Source organism: Ipomoea triloba, chromosome 15 (genome assembly GCF_003576645.1).
Source record: "Ipomoea triloba cultivar NCNSP0323 chromosome 15, ASM357664v1".
NCBI lineage: Eukaryota > Viridiplantae > Streptophyta > Magnoliopsida > Solanales > Convolvulaceae > Ipomoea > Ipomoea triloba.
In genome coordinates, this window is record NC_044930.1 from 26,631,706 (window position 1) to 26,648,810 (window position 17,105).

General features: G+C 35.0%; 1 protein-coding gene across 1 annotated transcript; it reads right to left on the reverse strand.

The window, feature by feature from the left end:
- Window positions 1-2,132: 2,132 nt before the first annotated feature.
- On the reverse strand, window positions 2,133-4,800 carry LOC116006362 (premnaspirodiene oxygenase-like). Its single transcript, XM_031246700.1, has 3 exons — window positions 4,214-4,800; window positions 3,009-3,310; window positions 2,133-2,925 (listed from the first exon to the last, which is right to left on the reverse strand). The coding sequence occupies exons 1-3, from the start codon at window positions 4,794-4,796 to the stop codon at window positions 2,344-2,346; spliced, it is 1,467 nt and encodes a 488-aa protein (XP_031102560.1). The 5' UTR covers window positions 4,797-4,800; the 3' UTR covers window positions 2,133-2,343.
- Between the last annotated feature and the right edge of the window lie 12,305 nt (window positions 4,801-17,105).

Below are 17,105 nucleotides of genomic sequence, written 5' to 3' on the forward strand. Positions count from 1 at the left end.
AAGCCTTCCTCATCTTGGAGCTGACACTGTGCAGAACATCATGATTCATCAACACGGCTAAATCTTCAAGCAACCAGAAATAAGAACAAGTGAAGAACTGTAGAGAAACCAATATGAAAACCTCTTTATAGAATCTGATTCGTGAGAGCAATGGGAGTGAGATTTAGAATAATCAAAAGTAGTAATGAATCCCATGTAATAGAGCTATATTTATAGCCAAGCCAATAACCAACCTTACCTTAATGTTTGCAGCTGAAAACCACTCCAAATAAGGATCAGCCATAGGATTAGATCAGAGTAAAGTGAGGATCATGATGACTGAATTCTGATTTGAATAAATCCCGTCCACTGGATTACTCGCTGGCGCTACTCTAGAGAAAGTGAGAAAAACTGCCTTTAACCAAGATGACGGACCAAACTACCTAATAACATAACATATGTTTTTGACTAATAATTAAGCCAATAAAAAGGTAGTTCAAAGTGTCTAACTTGTACACTAACACTAATGACTGGATTTTCCGTCATTAAAATAATGAATATATGAGAGGAAATTATGTTAGTGAATAGTTGTATTAATGACGGGATTGATTGTCACAAAAAGAACATTTTAGTGACGGTAAATATACTATCACTATATGATCACTAATGACAGTATCATATCCCGTCATTAATTGTTTTTATCCTCGGAAGATATAACGACGGGTCGCGACGGTAAATTTCCCGTCATTAAAAGTCTTTTATGATGGTTTTTGAACTTTTAGTGACGGTTTTACCTCTCACGAATGAACAATTTTCTTGTAGTGTTGTCACATTTAGTCCTATTCTTTTAATTTTGTCATATTACATCTCTGACTTTGAACAACTTTCACTTTTAGTCCTCGACTATTGTGGCATTACCACATTTAGTCCTATTCTTTTAATTTTGTCATATTGCATTCATGACTTTGAGCACCTTTCACATTTAGTCATCGACTATTATGGCATTGCCACATTTAGTCCTATTCTTTTAATTTTGTCATATTGCATCCATGACTTTCTATTAACAATTTTATTATTTAACATTAGAATTAACAAATAAGTAAATAACAAAGAAAAAAAATATTACACATATCGTAATACATTAGAAATATCGTAAATATCAAATGATGTAATATCTTAACTCATAGAAATATGAGTTACGATAGGTATACGGATTTTTTTTTCCTTTGTTATATGTCAATTTAAGGATATCAATACAATATCATAACTCATATTTCTAACGGTAAAATAATGAAACTTTTAACGGAAGATTAATGGTGGCAATCAAATAAAAGTACGTCATGGATGTAATATGACAAAATTAAAAGAATATGACTAAATGTGACAATGCTATAAATAGTCGAGAACTAAAATCGAAAGTTGCTCAAAGTCATGGTTGTAAATTTGTAATATGGCAAAATTAAAAGAATAGGACTAAATGTGGCAATGCCACAATAGTTGAAGACTAAAAGTGGAAATTAATTATTCAAAGTCAGGGATGTAATATGACAAAATTAAAAGAATAGGATAAATGTGGCAATGCCACAATATTCGAGGACTAAAAGTGAAATTTGCTCAAATTAAATTTAAAAATAATTAAGCCTGTTTTGCCACGTTCGTCATTTTGGTGGGGCAGGCTAAAAAGCCCATCAGAATACGGGTCTTAAAATTCAAAACCCACTCTGTCTTTTTTTATCGTACGGGACAGGATTAGCCTGGTAAGCTAAACCCGTTTGACAACTCTACTTATAAGGTTTTTGCTTCACTAATAAAGAGTATTTCTTGTGTTTAACCTGACTAATGTATATGGTGCATTTTCAATTTGTTTAAATTTTAGGATAAAGTTTTTATCTACGGATTTTTTTTTTTAAACGTTGGAATAGAAACAAATAAAGAAATTCACATAAAATCTCTGCATGACAACAAAGTAGCTGTTCAACTATTCAAATGCTGAACATGCTCTGAAGCTTTTGAAAAAGCATATTTGTCAATACTCTAGCCAAGCCTAACCAGCATATAATTTTCTTTGAAATTTGAAAAAACCTTAGGCTTTGGTATGTATAGATTAATAAATTTTAGTCCTAGATCAATTATGCTAATTCCAATAAAAGATATATAATAATAATAAAATTGAATTCTTGTCTGAAAGTATTTTATTACTCCATTCTAATTGGCAACTTTCAACATGCGACATCCTTGTTTGAACATAAAGTCATAAACAGCGAATCTATAATCTGCTTAAATTCAGCACCAGTTTTGTAAAACAATACTAAAGATAGATTATCCCAGCCATCAAGCTAGCTAGGTAGGTGGGATTATTATTACTTAACAAGATGGAGATGCATGGATGGGAGTAGGAATCAAGAAAAGATCATTCTTTCTTGCTACAGCTATTCCGTTTATCTCCGTCATGTCCAATGTATCTGCAGTAATTCCAGGAGGGAGCTTCCAATCAAAGTGGAATAGCAAGTGTGCTAAAGGTGACAAAGCGTTGGCAAAACCAAACCCAAGTCCTGGACATATCCTCCTTCCAATTGAACTCTTCTCAAATCTCTCGGGTATAAAGCTCTCTGGATCTTCCCAGTATTGAGGATCCCTACCCATCGCCCACACATTAATCAATACCTTTGATTTCAGAGGTATGGTGTATCCGCACACCATACTTTCTTCCATGCACTCTTTGGGGACAAATACGGGAATCGGAGGATGAAACCTCAAAGTTTCTTTCACCACTGATTTCAAGTATGTTAAATCCTCCATGTCTTCCTCCTCCAACTTCTCTTTCCCTCTAAAAGCTTCTCTCACCTCAGCCTGTGCTTTGACCAAAACCCTGGGATTCTTCATCATTTCCGACATTGCCCACACAGTTGTTGATGCTGATGTCTCACTTCCTGCTGCAAATATTTCCTGCATGCATATATGCTCCAACTAACGTTAACCCGCCCGCCCAAAAACAAAATCCCATTTGATGAATTTAAGGATGTACTTACAACAATTACGCCTTTGATGGTGTCATGAGTGATGGGAAGTTGAAGGCCACCGCTATCCATTTGTGTTATGAGGACATCAATTAAACAATCACCACTTCCAACCTTCTCTCTGTGCTCTTTTATGATGTTTTCAATAATTTCGTCTACTTTACGGCGAGTTTCCATGATCCTCTTCTTGTTGCTGAACAGGCCGTGAAGAACCTTCCAAGACGGAAACACATCGGCAAAATCAAATTCACCCAACAACTCTGATATTTCCTTTATTTGCTCTAAGAACTCTTCTCTCCCGGTGAATACCTTGCCTGCATGCGGCCGCGCAGTAGTCATCAAATAATATTTAATCATATTATGTTAGAAAAATACTATGTTTACTCTTATTTTCTACTATCAATTTTTACTCTTATGTAAAATCTTGATGTAGACACTTGTGTTAAGATTACATGGAAAAACCTTGATGTAGACACTTGTATTAAGACTACATGAATTTCTACTATCAATTTTTACTCTCATATAAAATCTTGATGTAGACACTTGGAATAAGACTACATGAAAAAAATAGCTTATTAAAACCTGTCACATTAGAGAGTAAAATTGAGAAAGTAAAATTTGAAAATACATATAGTAGAACTCATTATTTTATGGACTTGGATCCACCTTCTAAGGTGGATCAAAATCTAAAGATATACAATTCAAATATTAAATATTCACATCAGCAAGGTTTTCTTAGTTTTAGGAGGCCCGTTAGGAGCTTAGCTTATTCATATGACAATTTATATCACCGTGGATATGACAATTTATATCACCGTGGACCATAGCCAAATACATAGAATTTGATTTTATAAAATATAGAATTCGTGTTCATAATACACATACATATAAACACGATATAATGAACATAAATTCTGTGTATTATGAACATAAATTTTGTGTATTATGTTAAGGGTTTATGTGTCCTCAGTATATAATACATAGAATTCATGGTATTATAAACATAAATTCTGTGCATTATGAATATTAATTCCCTGGACCAGGATTCACATGCACTGTGGATCCTGGTCCACGATATAACGATTGGTGTAATATTGGAGTAAAACCCACCCCCCACACACACAAAGGTATAATATATTATATTACAACTTATATTCTAGATGTTCACAATTACGGAGTATAATATTTAAAATAGGACCAGGCCACCGTGATCTTACCGAATGCAGATTTACATATAATGGAAGACATAAGCAAGAAGATTCTGTGAGTGAAATTCACCAACTGGCCGGATGATGAATGGACATTGGCCAATAGAGAATGGATCTCATCGTGCCTGATTGAACTGAACGACCGGACATTTTTAGCGTTGAGGAGCTCTATGGCGTATACTTTTCGCAACTGTCTCCAATAATCACCGTACGGACTAAAAACAACGCCCAAATCATTGTAAAATAGTGTTTTACTGGCCAGAGACTGCCACTTGGTCGCGAAAGTTAGGTCGTGGGTTCTTAGCAACTCTTTAGCCACCGCCGGCGACGATACCACCACAGCATTAATTTCTCCTATTTGAAGCTTCATCATGCCCAGGGAGCCGTATTTTTTTACCAACTCTCTCAGGACACGGTGGGTGGGTTGCTGTGAAGAGGCTGACAATTGGTGCAAGTTTCCGATGATCGGAAGCTTCCACGGCCCTGGTGGCTCTTTCCGGCGGGTTTTTGCCTTCTTCCTCCACTGTGTGTGGAGTAAAATGATAAAAGAAAGAAAGAAGACGAAAGAAATGAAGTTGAATGCCACCTCCATCACTGAAATTAGAGCAAGCTAAGCAAGATCGATATATTATTCAAGGCCAAGGCTACTGCACTTATATAAGCTAGGGGATTTGACCAAATCAAGAATTCTCTCAAATGATATTGTTTCACATTTGTTTTTACATCTCAAATGAAACTGTAGTTATACCAAAATATATACGGGTTCATAAACTTCTAAATCCACTCCATCTTTTTTGGTCTTGCGGGATAGGACTAGCCCGACAGGCTAAGTCCGTTGGACAGCTCTACTTACAAGGTTTTTGCTTCACAAAAGAGTATTTCTTCTGTTTAACCTGACTAATGTATATGGTGCATTTTCAATTGGTTTAAATTTGTTTAGGATAAAGTTTTTATCTACCAATTTTTTTAAAACGTTGGAATAGAAACAAATAAAGAAATTCACATAAAATCTCTGCATGCCAACAAAGGAGCTATTCAACTATTCAAATGCTGAACATGCTCTGAAGCTTTTGAAAAATCATATTTGTCAATACTCTAACCAAGCCTAACCACCATATAATTTTCTTTGAAATTTGAAAAAAACCTTAGGCTTTGGTATTTATAGATTAATAAATTTTAGTCCTAGATAAATTATGTGAACTTCAATTCAGTGAGTATTATGGTAAGTATGTGCAGTTTGTTTGCGTCATTATGAAATATTATTTTAAAAATAATAAAGTTAATTAAATTACCAATGGACTAGGATGATGACTCTCAGTCTCTCAGTATCATTATCCATATCCCCATGTTTGCTTTATCTCAATTACGATTATTAAGTAGGCACAAATATTTGATTTACATGTTATAATTAATCACGAAGTACAAAAAAACATATAGGTTAAAATGCATAAATAAAATTGAGACACTAAGATTTTAACGTGGTTGAATCCATGAGGCCTTAGCTAGTCTAGAATGAAGCTTAATTTACTATGCATTTTTAATTACATAAGACATAGAAGTTTATACACGCAAGTACAAAACTTGAACACTTGTCATTGCTCTTTGGGTAACGACTTGAGAATTGAGAACACGACTCCCTCGTGCTGCAAGATCTCTCTTGCCTTTAGATGAAACTCTTGTTGCAAATGTGAGCTCCTATTCACAAAGATTGAATTGGTAACCAATTGCCTTCATATATATATAGAATTCAGTTCGCGTGCGGTTGATCTTCTCAGGTGCGGTTGTGCGGTGAGAGGAGAGTCATTGATCTTGCCAAAATCAATGTCTAGGATTAATAACATTTAAAAAAAAAAAAAAAAGCGGTGGCAATTTGGTCATTTTCCATATGGGTCAAACCTAAGGTGCGTAGGGTTTGTGCTTAAGGTGCGTCAGTTCTGCGTATTTTGTTGAAACTTAAGGCTAGTGCATCAGTCTAAAGTTTTATGTGCGGGCGTTGTTTTACTTCTTAAGGTGTGTGGTTTGACTTCTTAAGGTGCGTGGTTTGTGTGCTTAAGATGCATCAGTTGCGAAAACTTAAGTGCGTTGGTATAAAGCTTTAGGTGTGTGATTTATATGTTTAAAGTGCGTCAGTTGTTGAAGGAAGGGTGAAAGAAAGTAACACCACAAAGAGTACAAGATTGAGTATAGAATTGAGTACAATATTGAGTATAAGTTTGAGTACTAGTTGTTATACGCGTGTGTGTTTATTTATTTATTTAAATTTTCAATGATTTGAGCGTTGATCTAGATTTGATCAACGGCTCAAATATAACCGCACCTTCACACCTTCGCCAAGTTTCCGCAGCAAAACTCATCCCTCCCTCTCTCTGATATATATATATATATATATATATATATATATATATATATATATATATATATATATATATAAGAGCCAAAGAAAGTTAGGCTTATAATTGTAGAAAAAATGACGGTCAAATTATTAAATTAAATGGATGGTTCAGATTATTTAGATTTATATTTTTACTTGAGATTTCCTAATTTATCCTTAATTATATGATTATCCGTTAAATATTATTATCTTTTCCGTTAATATTCCGTTAACTTTTAACTTACCCATTAATTTCTATAAGTAAAGTCTTAGGTTCGAACCTCATCCCACTCAAAGTTGGCATAATTGTTGAACATATACTACGAATATGTTAGAGTATATTATTCAAAAGTAAGTAACCCAGTATATTACTTTTATTATATTAAATAAATTAGTAGTTACAACAAATAAAATAATATATATGCATTTCTTTAATTTATAATTCGATGTCTACTAAAAAATATCAAAGTTATACGAAAAATAATGTTATATATTTATTTACCAAGTATTATGTTAATAACATGGTAAAAATAAAAAAGTAAAACAGTTTGAAGGCAATCATATTTATCACTTATGGAGGATTTGTTGACAAAGAAGACATTCAAATAACCTAATAAATTGATTTAAAACTCATTATTAAAAATTACAATGTAGGACAATAGAACAATGTGATCGACACACTTGATGCATTGAAAAGATGTTAATTCTACAACATTGTTGGAATCAATCTTTCAAATTCAAAAAAAAAAATCGAAAAATAGCTACCGTTACAGCATTCATTAATCTTGTATGTAAAATCCTTATTGTGCATTCTTTCAATATATTATATTAGAACTAATATAAATTTACAATTCATTTCATTTTCTACAATCAAGTTGTTAATGCATCAATAGAGCAATATCCCTTGTCTAACCCATCTTTTACCATTATTGAAGGTTCTTGTTTTAAAATTGCTTTCCCTAGCATCCAAAAACCCCCAAAACATCTTGATTTACTCAAACCCTCAACCAATGTTTGCTTAGATCCTTATGGATTTCAACACTCTAATGACTAGAACCTAGCTAAACATTCAAGTACGTGCCATAGTCTCAATTTCCAGTGGAACGACAATTTCACCCTCATTTTCATCATCACCCTTAAATTATATCAGCGTTGAAGGTTAGAATCACAAGCCACTGAATCAGGGGCTTAAGTGAACCAAGAGATGCCTTTTAAGAGGAGACAAGGGTGCATTATATAGTGTTGAAGATCTTCTGCATACTTGACAAGTGTACAACATTGACTAGTCTTCATTCTTGGCCACACATGTGTCCTCCCACTACTTTGCTTCCAGTGCACTTCCCATGCATAAGTATAGCTCTCTGTCCTTTAGTAAACAAGATAAGTATGTAGTGGCTTAGTGGGTTAGGGACATGTGTTGCCTTGTGGAGGTCACGGATTATACGCCCTGGTAGTGCGCACTTCCTTTAATATTTTAATCCACCCCTGAAACCATGGACGTATTTGGTGTGTAACTGCATTCACCAACCTCGTCGGTGGGGCGCTAGCAGTATGATGGGTCCAGCATCTCCCCTAGCGGCCACGTCCCATCGGTGGGATTCAGGTGAGGTCCCCCGCCAGCAGTTCCACCTTCTCGGTGGCTACTTCTCTCTTCTCTTTTATTTTTTGTACCACTATGCCTTTGTCTTCTTGGCCCAACAAAACTTGGGCTAAGACTTATCTAATAAGATGGGCCTCGCAGGGTCTATATCGCCATCTTGTGTTTATATATATGTGTGTGTGTATGTGTGCGATCGTGTGTGTATTTTATAAAAGAAATAGAATTTATTTTATAATTTATAACTTATTTTAAGTTAATTAAAATAAATTATAAGTTTTGTTTGGCAAAAAATAAAAAGTTTAAAACAATAATTTATTTTGAAACTACGATCTAATATTTAGAAAAAGCATATAATTCCTATTCCTATAATAATAATATTATTATTAATAATAACATGAATGTCATTATTATTATTATTATTATTATTGTTGTTGTTGTTGTTGTTGTTGTTGTTGTTGTTGTTGTTGTTGTTGTTGTTGTTATTATTATTATTATTATTTTATAAGGGTATTTATGTCTTTTAAAATATATTTCATTCATATTCCTTAAACCAACCAAACACTGTAATATAATTCCTAAAGTCTATTTCTTCCGCGAACCAAACAATAGAATACAATTACTATTCCATTCCTTATGGAATAGCATTCCTATTACTTCAAAATTCATTCCGTGAACCAAACGTGCTGTAAAAAAAATTGATACCTTATGCTTTTCTCAGTAAAGCAAGAAAACATAAACTCTTCCTCATTCTATATTTAGTTATGTTTTTCGAATAGTCTTAGTGATAAAATAAAATTAAAAAAAAAAGAAAAAAAAAAAGAACAAGAATGAAAAATCAGCTTTGCAAATATTAAAGAACACCGTACCGCATCTCTTGGCAGCTACCATTTTACCGCAAATTATATCGTGGACCACGCATCAAAACGACGTCGTTTTGATTAATTTAAACAGACGGATGAATTCGCGCCACTCACTTTCAGTTCATATACACTGCAGTTACATTTCAACACAACTTCAATTACATTTCAACATAACTGCAGTTACATTTCAACACAACTACAGTTACATTTTGATATAACTACAGTTTCATTCGATAATATAAAAACGCAAATGTGAAACTGTTATTCAGTATCAGTTCATATACACTACAGTTACATTTCAACACAACTACAGTTACATTTCGATATAACTACAGTTTCATTCGATAATATAAAACACAAATGTGAAATGTTATTCAGTATCATACACTGCAGTTACATTTCAACACAACCACAGTTACATTTCAATATAACTACAGTTTCATTCGATAATATCAAAACAAATGTAAGGCAGTATCTTTTGAGATGAACTGTAGTGTCAATTATGGACTTCGTCTCTCACTTACTAAAACGACGTCGTTTTGGGACCACGGTCCACCGCGGTCCACGATATAAGGACTGCCATTTTACAGCACTACTTTGACTGATGTTTCAAAAAAAAAAAAACTACTTTGACTGGCAAGGAAAGAAATTCCTGAACCCATTGCTGAATTTAGCAACACGTGCTGGAAAAGTCGGAGTCCGTGTTTGGTTCAAAATAGACTTTTTAATTTATTTCACTATCACGGTACCACTGAACTCTTTTAACTCGACATGATCACCAGTCACCACTCAATCAATTAATATATATTTATAATATGCTTATAAGCAAAATTGTGGTTCCAAAATAAACTCTATGCAGTGTAGATCATTGAACCATGCCAATATGAACATTGAAATAATATGAGAAATTAATTAAGTAGGTAAATTAAACATTTCACGTTGTGCATGCATGTAAAATTACATTAGGGGATATTGACAGAAATTTGGAAATGCATAAAAAATTATCTCATCATATTCGCAGCAAATTTTTCTTTTCAGAAATAAATTTATTAATATGCTGCAAATTTATTGCCCGTTTAGTCAAAAATGGCCACTGTAGACTATGGCCAGGGCCATGGGTGCGTAGGTGTTTTTATACCAATTGGTTGAATTCTACTAGTTTCCAAGTATTTAGTTTTCTATCAACTCTTAAAAGTCGTTAGAATGGGGTAGGGTTTGCTAGTTGATGTTGATACTTGAGAATATGCATCTTAAAAAAAAAACGCACATAAACGAATTTAATTAGGTGGTGTTTGAATTGGTTTGATATATAGTTTTGCACCATATTATGAATTTTGATACCCATTATCATATTTGTTTGCCTACTTTTGCCATCCTACTATTCGATTCAAATCCTGTAGTAATTACAAAAGTCATTACACGTACTTTTACTCTCCTATTTTTTTTTAACAATAATGGAAAACAACGTAACTTATCTATTTGATATACAATAGTAGCAATAGTAGCATTTGGAAAACAACTTATCTATTTCAATGAATTCAATATATATACTCACTGTCCCTATCTTTTCTTTCGATAAAATCTCTCTAAGCAATTTTAGCTCAAAATACAATTCATTTACATCAATATCACACATTGTTCATCTCTCTTAAGAGCTGCTTCTAAACAAATGTAACAAGACTTCAAATTCATATCAGCTATCGATTGTAACTTGTCAAAACTAAACAAAAAAAAAAAAGCGAAAGTTCCTTCATATACTTCATATTGCTCAAACTTGAGTCAATGAAATAATAGCTAGATCTATAATGTATAAATTAAAAAATAATGAATCCTAAAAGATTCTTGTGGTGATAATGAAATGTCACCAACACTCTCATCTCCAATTAGGTTTTAAAGCAATTGCCAATTGGACTCAATTTCACCTTATCACAAATTGACTTAATCTCCATGCACTTAGCCTGAAATTCTGTAAACTATATATACACATAATTTTTTAAAAATACGGGTATTGATGGTTTTGTCGGGACCGGGTCTACCATAAATTGAGTATAAATGTACAGAATGGGGCCAGGGATGGAAAAATAGTATTCCCTCTGTCCCATTTTATGTGTCTGGTTCGGTTAACGAGGTTTGACTGAAGTTATTTTTAATTCAATTTTTCATTATATTTAGTTTAGTATTAATATACAAAATTTATATATTTAGAAACTACACTAAAAGTACTATTAAACACAAAAATTCAAATTTAAAAATAAGTAAAAAATAATAACGAAAATAACCAAAGAAGAAAGAGTTGGTTTGACCAATGAATGGTAAGTAAGGCAAATAAAACGAGACAGAAGGAGTAGTATTATTGCTAATGGCATTGGGCCCGAGATACTAGCTCAAAACGGTAATTGAAATAATAAATTAAATAAATAATACAAGCTATAACACAAATAGTGGGTCATATATAAATAATAATGATGTTGCTAGGAGTCAATCCATGTGTACGCGTTGAAGGTTAGGATCGCAAGCCACTGGATCAGGGGATTAAGTAAACCAAGGGATGCCTTTTAAGAGGAGGCAATGGTGCGTTATATAGTGTTGAAGATCTTCTGGATACTTGACAAGTGTACAACATCGACTAGTCTTCATTCTTGCCCACACATTCAGTGCACTTCCCATGCATAAGTGTAGCTCTCTGTCCTTTAGTAAACAAGATAAGTATGTAATGGCTTAGTGGTTAGGGACATGTGTTGCCTTGTGGACGTCACAGATTATACTCACTGGCAGTGCACACTTCCTTTAATATGTTAATCCACCCCTGAAACCATGGACATATTTGGTGTGTAACTGCATTCACTAACCCCGTCAATGGGGCGCCAGCAGTATGATGGGTCTGACATCGCCCCTGGCGGCCACGTCCGATCACTGAGATTCAGCAGGTGAGGTCCCCCGCTAGCAGTCCCACCCTCCCATCTCTCTTCTCTTTTATTTTTTGGACCACCATGTCTTTGTCTTCTTGGCCCAACAAAACTTGGACCAAGACTTATTCAATAAGATGGGCCTCGTAGGGTCTATATCGCCATCTTGTGTTTATATATGTGTGTGTATTTTATAAAAGAAATAGAATTTATTTTAGAATTTATAACTTATTTTAAATTAATTAAAATAAGTTATAAGTTTTGTTTGGTAAAAAATAAAAAGTTTAAAATAATAATTTATTTTGAAGCATGACTCACTTTGAAGCATGACTCACTATATTGTTTCAAAAATAAGCCTTGAGCTTTTCATTATATTTTCAATTTCTATCCTTATTACTCAAAAAAATTGACACCTTATGCTTTTCTCAGTAAAACAATAAAACATAAACTCCTCCTCATTCTATCTTCAGTAATGTTTTTCGAATAATCTTAGTGATAAAATAAAATTAAAAAAAAAAAAGAGAATGAAAAATCAGCTTTGCAAAGATTAAAGAACACCGTACCCCATCTCTTGGCAGCTACCATTTTACAGCACAACTACTTTGACTGGGAAGGAAAGAAATTCCTGAACCCATTGTTGAATTTAGCAACACGTGCTGGAAAAGTAGGAGTGCGTGCTTGGTTGAAAAAAGACTTTTTAATTTATTTCACTATCACCGTAGTGTTAACTCGACATGATAACCAGTCTGTAAAACTTTTCCCTAATACAATATATATTATATATTGTGGGTCTTAATAATGTGGTGCAAGTGGACTAGACCCATTAAGTTATAACACCATTATGCCTATATAAAGCCTGCATTGATGGGATGCAGACAATATATAGCACCTTAAGTTATGGTGCTCAGATTAACCAGCATGCCATCTAGGGTTCTGAGTTAAGTGTGAGACAAAACGATTAATCCCTTGCAGATTTACAGTTCAAGAGGCAACACAAGAAAGCATCAACCATGGCTAGAGATCAACACGACTTATGATTCCGCTACTACGAGTTAAGTTTCTCGTATATTTATTCTGTAGGTTTAGATCAGACAGATTTATGATCTTACATTTGGTATCTAAGAGCCTTTATAATCTCTTGTCTTGTTTTGCCTAAAACAAATTAAGTTTTGTTTTGCCTAAAACAAATTAAGTTAAGTTTGCATATACATCAAGTTTCTTGTATATGTTTTGTATATTAATTCGTTGAAATATACATACAAAATATATCTATTTAGTCAAGATATAATTAAGCAATTTAGTGTGTATGTTTTGAATGGATTAATTACAACTGCTGAATTAATTTTGGTATTGAGAAATTCTAATTTCGTTTTTTTTTTCTTTTAATCTCGAGATTATCGTTTTTATAATACTGCCGTCGATCGATTTATTAAAAAAAAAACTCTATTTTTCTACGACCGAGTTTTTCCTCCGGTCGCCGTCGCTATTGAGCCAAGCTTGCATGGAAGACGGAGCATCGCCAGATTTGGTCGCCGGTTACCATCTCCGTTTGATGAATGAGGGCTAGATTTACGAGGTTGAGGCGAGATAGGCAGATGATGGTGTTCGGGTGTTCGGTGCTTCAGGCTGCTGCCGGCGCGACATGGTTTCGTTGGCTGCGGGCGGGCGGCGGTGGCTGCCATGGACGCTGCATATGAGGCTTGGTGGCGTTGGACGACGAGGAGAGCTGCAGAGTCGAGCTGGACTCTCCGTCGACGTCGTTGCGGGCTTTGGGCCGCCGGCTGCCATGGACGACAACAGCAAGCTTCATCTCGTCCTTCCGGTGGCGACGGTGCGACGAAGACGGCGGCGGTGTCCTGCTGTCGCCCTCTTCCCTCCTTCAGGCGGTGCCTTCGCTGCTTCTTTCCGGCCTGCTTCTCTGTCCTGCGGTCGCTGCTTCTTCCATTGCACTGGTTCTGGTGACCTACGAAGATGACAGAGTTGCTGCGCTGGTTCAAGGTGACGCACTGTTATTTTTCTTTCCTATTAAATTGCAATTGCAATTATCATTATTTACCATATATATGTTTATTTGTCTTATTTAAGGTTGCTTATTAAAATTTGGTAATTGGTTGGTCTAAATATTACCATATTAATATTACCATATTATATTTTTTTGACAAGTGGTAAATGCATGATAATTGTTTGTTTTGTAATATTAATGCCTTTAGTTTTCCTTTTAATTTTGGCATTAAATTCATAATTAAATTATTATTCAATTTTGAGCAAATATGAAGCATTGATTTTGCTATTTTAATTTTAATTTAATTTTGGGCTCATATTAAATTGCCTGAATTATTGCAATTTATTTAGGATACTAGTTTTATACGCGCATTGTGCGAATGGGTTAATGCCCAATGTTTATATTTAAATAAATATTTGAAAATATATCAATGCAAGATTATAGATGAGAAGTTTATACATGGATAATTGAATGTCGAATTTTTTTATTTAAATATATAACTCAAAGTATATGAATCCAAGATAATATACAAAATTCATTATAATTATTACTAAAAAAATGTTTGTAACCTTGTAAAATCGATAATCTAAGTATTTGGTCTAAAAATGATAGTCTAAATAAATACTACTTTTAAAATAATTTTTCTAAGTGGTTCTTAATTTTCTTTTGAGTAACATTGTCATTGTCTTCATCTTTACTATTTGTTCTCTTCCTTTTTGTTGGTAATGTGTTATTCGCAATTCGGATATTGTTGGTAGCATAGATGACAACGTCATGCAATGAGGTTATGATATAGGAGCTTGATAAGTGCAAAAGATGCCATCTTTATAAGGTTGTTATCGGATCGTCTAGTGCACAATTCGTAGCTTTTGTGTTTGATTTGTCCCTTTATTGCGTTAGAATGCTTCATATTGCCATTGGACCCCGTTCCACACTTGGTTAATCATTTTGTAGGTAAAAAGATGGGCAAAAAGGCAGAAAATGGCTAGATTTTGAAGAAGGATTCACGAGTCGAAGTTGGAGTGCGAAATACACCATGGACGCCCAGTGGACGCCCAGTGGACGCCCTAGTGGACGCGCGTCCACCATGCGTCCACCCTTGCGTCCAACTTTTCGCTCTCTGATTCTCGCACAGCAGAACAGCAGTCTGCTGTGGACGCGCCGTGGACGCGCGCAGCAGAACAGCAGTCTGCTGTGGACGCGCCGTGGACGCGCGCGTCCAGCACGCGTCCACCAAGCAGCTCTCTGAAGTTGAAGTCTGTGCAGCAGAAACGCAGTGGACGCCCCAGTGGACGCGCGTCCAGCGTGCGTCCACCCGTGCGTCCAGCGCGGAAAATTGGCGGTTGGGCGAGATTTAAAAGGGGAATTGAGCCATTTTTCAGGGGATCGATCACACTTCAATTTTAGATCTCTTTAGAATATTTCTCTCTCTAGGATTAGCCTAGAGAGATCTCCCCCAATTCACTCCACATTCCCAATTCACTCCACATTGCAATTCTTAGTTTAGATTAGAATTAGAGAAGAATTCCATTGTTGCAAGATTGAGATCTACATTCAATTTCAAGTTCAAGGTTTAATTTCAAGCTAAGTCTTCCTTTTAATTTCTTGTCATTACTTTTGCTTTTGCTATTTCAATTTCAAGTATGATTAGATAGATCTTTGTGGATTTGGATTGAGCAATCTTTTATGGATGTTCTTGAGCTTTGAATTGATCAATTAGGTTTTGCAATTGCTTTGATTATGAGTTTGATTGTGTGAATGGTGATCTTCTTTGACTCTTGTGTGGGAATGATCAACCTATATGAGAGGTGTTTAGAGAAGGAGTCTCACCTACGAGAGTAGGGATACTCCTTAGCTTAGCCTACCACGTTTCCTTCCCACCTTTGAGAAAAGGGGGATTGGAAGGCAAATAGCACACCATGTGTTCGATAATTTGCCTCACCTAGCCTAGTTGCCATGAGAATGGGACTATGGACTAGATGATAGGCCAATGACCACGAGAGTGGCGTTGGCATAGTTGTCTTGCCTCATTTTCATTATCTAAGTGTTGCTAGCCTAGTATCTTAGGAAATCAAGGATACCTATATGAGTTGCAATATCCAAATCCTCCTTTCCACTTAATTGTTTCCTTTGTTTGTTCCTTATTTTCCTTATGTTTCATGCACCTTTCTTACCTATGTTTGGGTTAGCTTTCAAACACTAAACACTCTTGTGCTTAATCCCCTTACCGCTTGAATTCCCTCCTTGCCATCCTTTGAGAACGATACTCGGGAACTTCTTCCCGTTTTACCACCTATTACTTTCCATCCACCGCGAAAACTACACCCTTCAAATGGCGCCGTTGCCGGGGATGGCATCGGTTTTTGAGTAGTAAGTGCCTTTGGATTAACATGAGCAAGTGTTCAAGTTAGAGAGTCTAACCCCCCCTTTTTACTTTCTATTTTTGCAATTTACTTTGTTTACATTTTAATCTTTTTGTCATTTCAATTGCTACTACTCTCACTCGCAACTACTTCTAGTTGCAAAACACTCTCTTATCTTTGTGTTGATAGGTTGATCCTCTATAATGTATTCTCAAGCAAGATATCAACAAGAGGATTACTATGAAGATCAAGGTGGATATAGGCAACCAAGGGGAGGCTATAATGCTCAAGTTTCTAACCCCTATGGTTATAGAGATTATGAGGACTATGAACAACCTTACTCAATGACATATGGATCTTCACAAGAAGAATACCAACCAAGAAGGCAACCATCAAGACCTCAATATGATGATAAGGCATATGATGAGTATGATGATCCACCACCAAGGCAAATATCAAGAACTCAATATGATGATAGAGAATATGGTGATTACCACTACTCAAGAAGAGCCCCACCACTACCTCAAAGCTATGATTCAAAATCTTACCAATCTATCCACTATGACGAGGATGATGACTACCCTCAACAAAGAAGATTCTCTAATTCTCAATCCTACGACTCTTACACATCCCAATCCTACTCTCCACAATCGTACACTCAAAACACACCTCCACCCAAAAAGAAATCTATTATCGAGCATATGTATGACCATTTGTTGAAACCCAAGCCAAGAGACCCGAATGACCGCTTCAAGACCATTGAGGAACACATGCTTGAAGATATGAATCGACAAGTGAT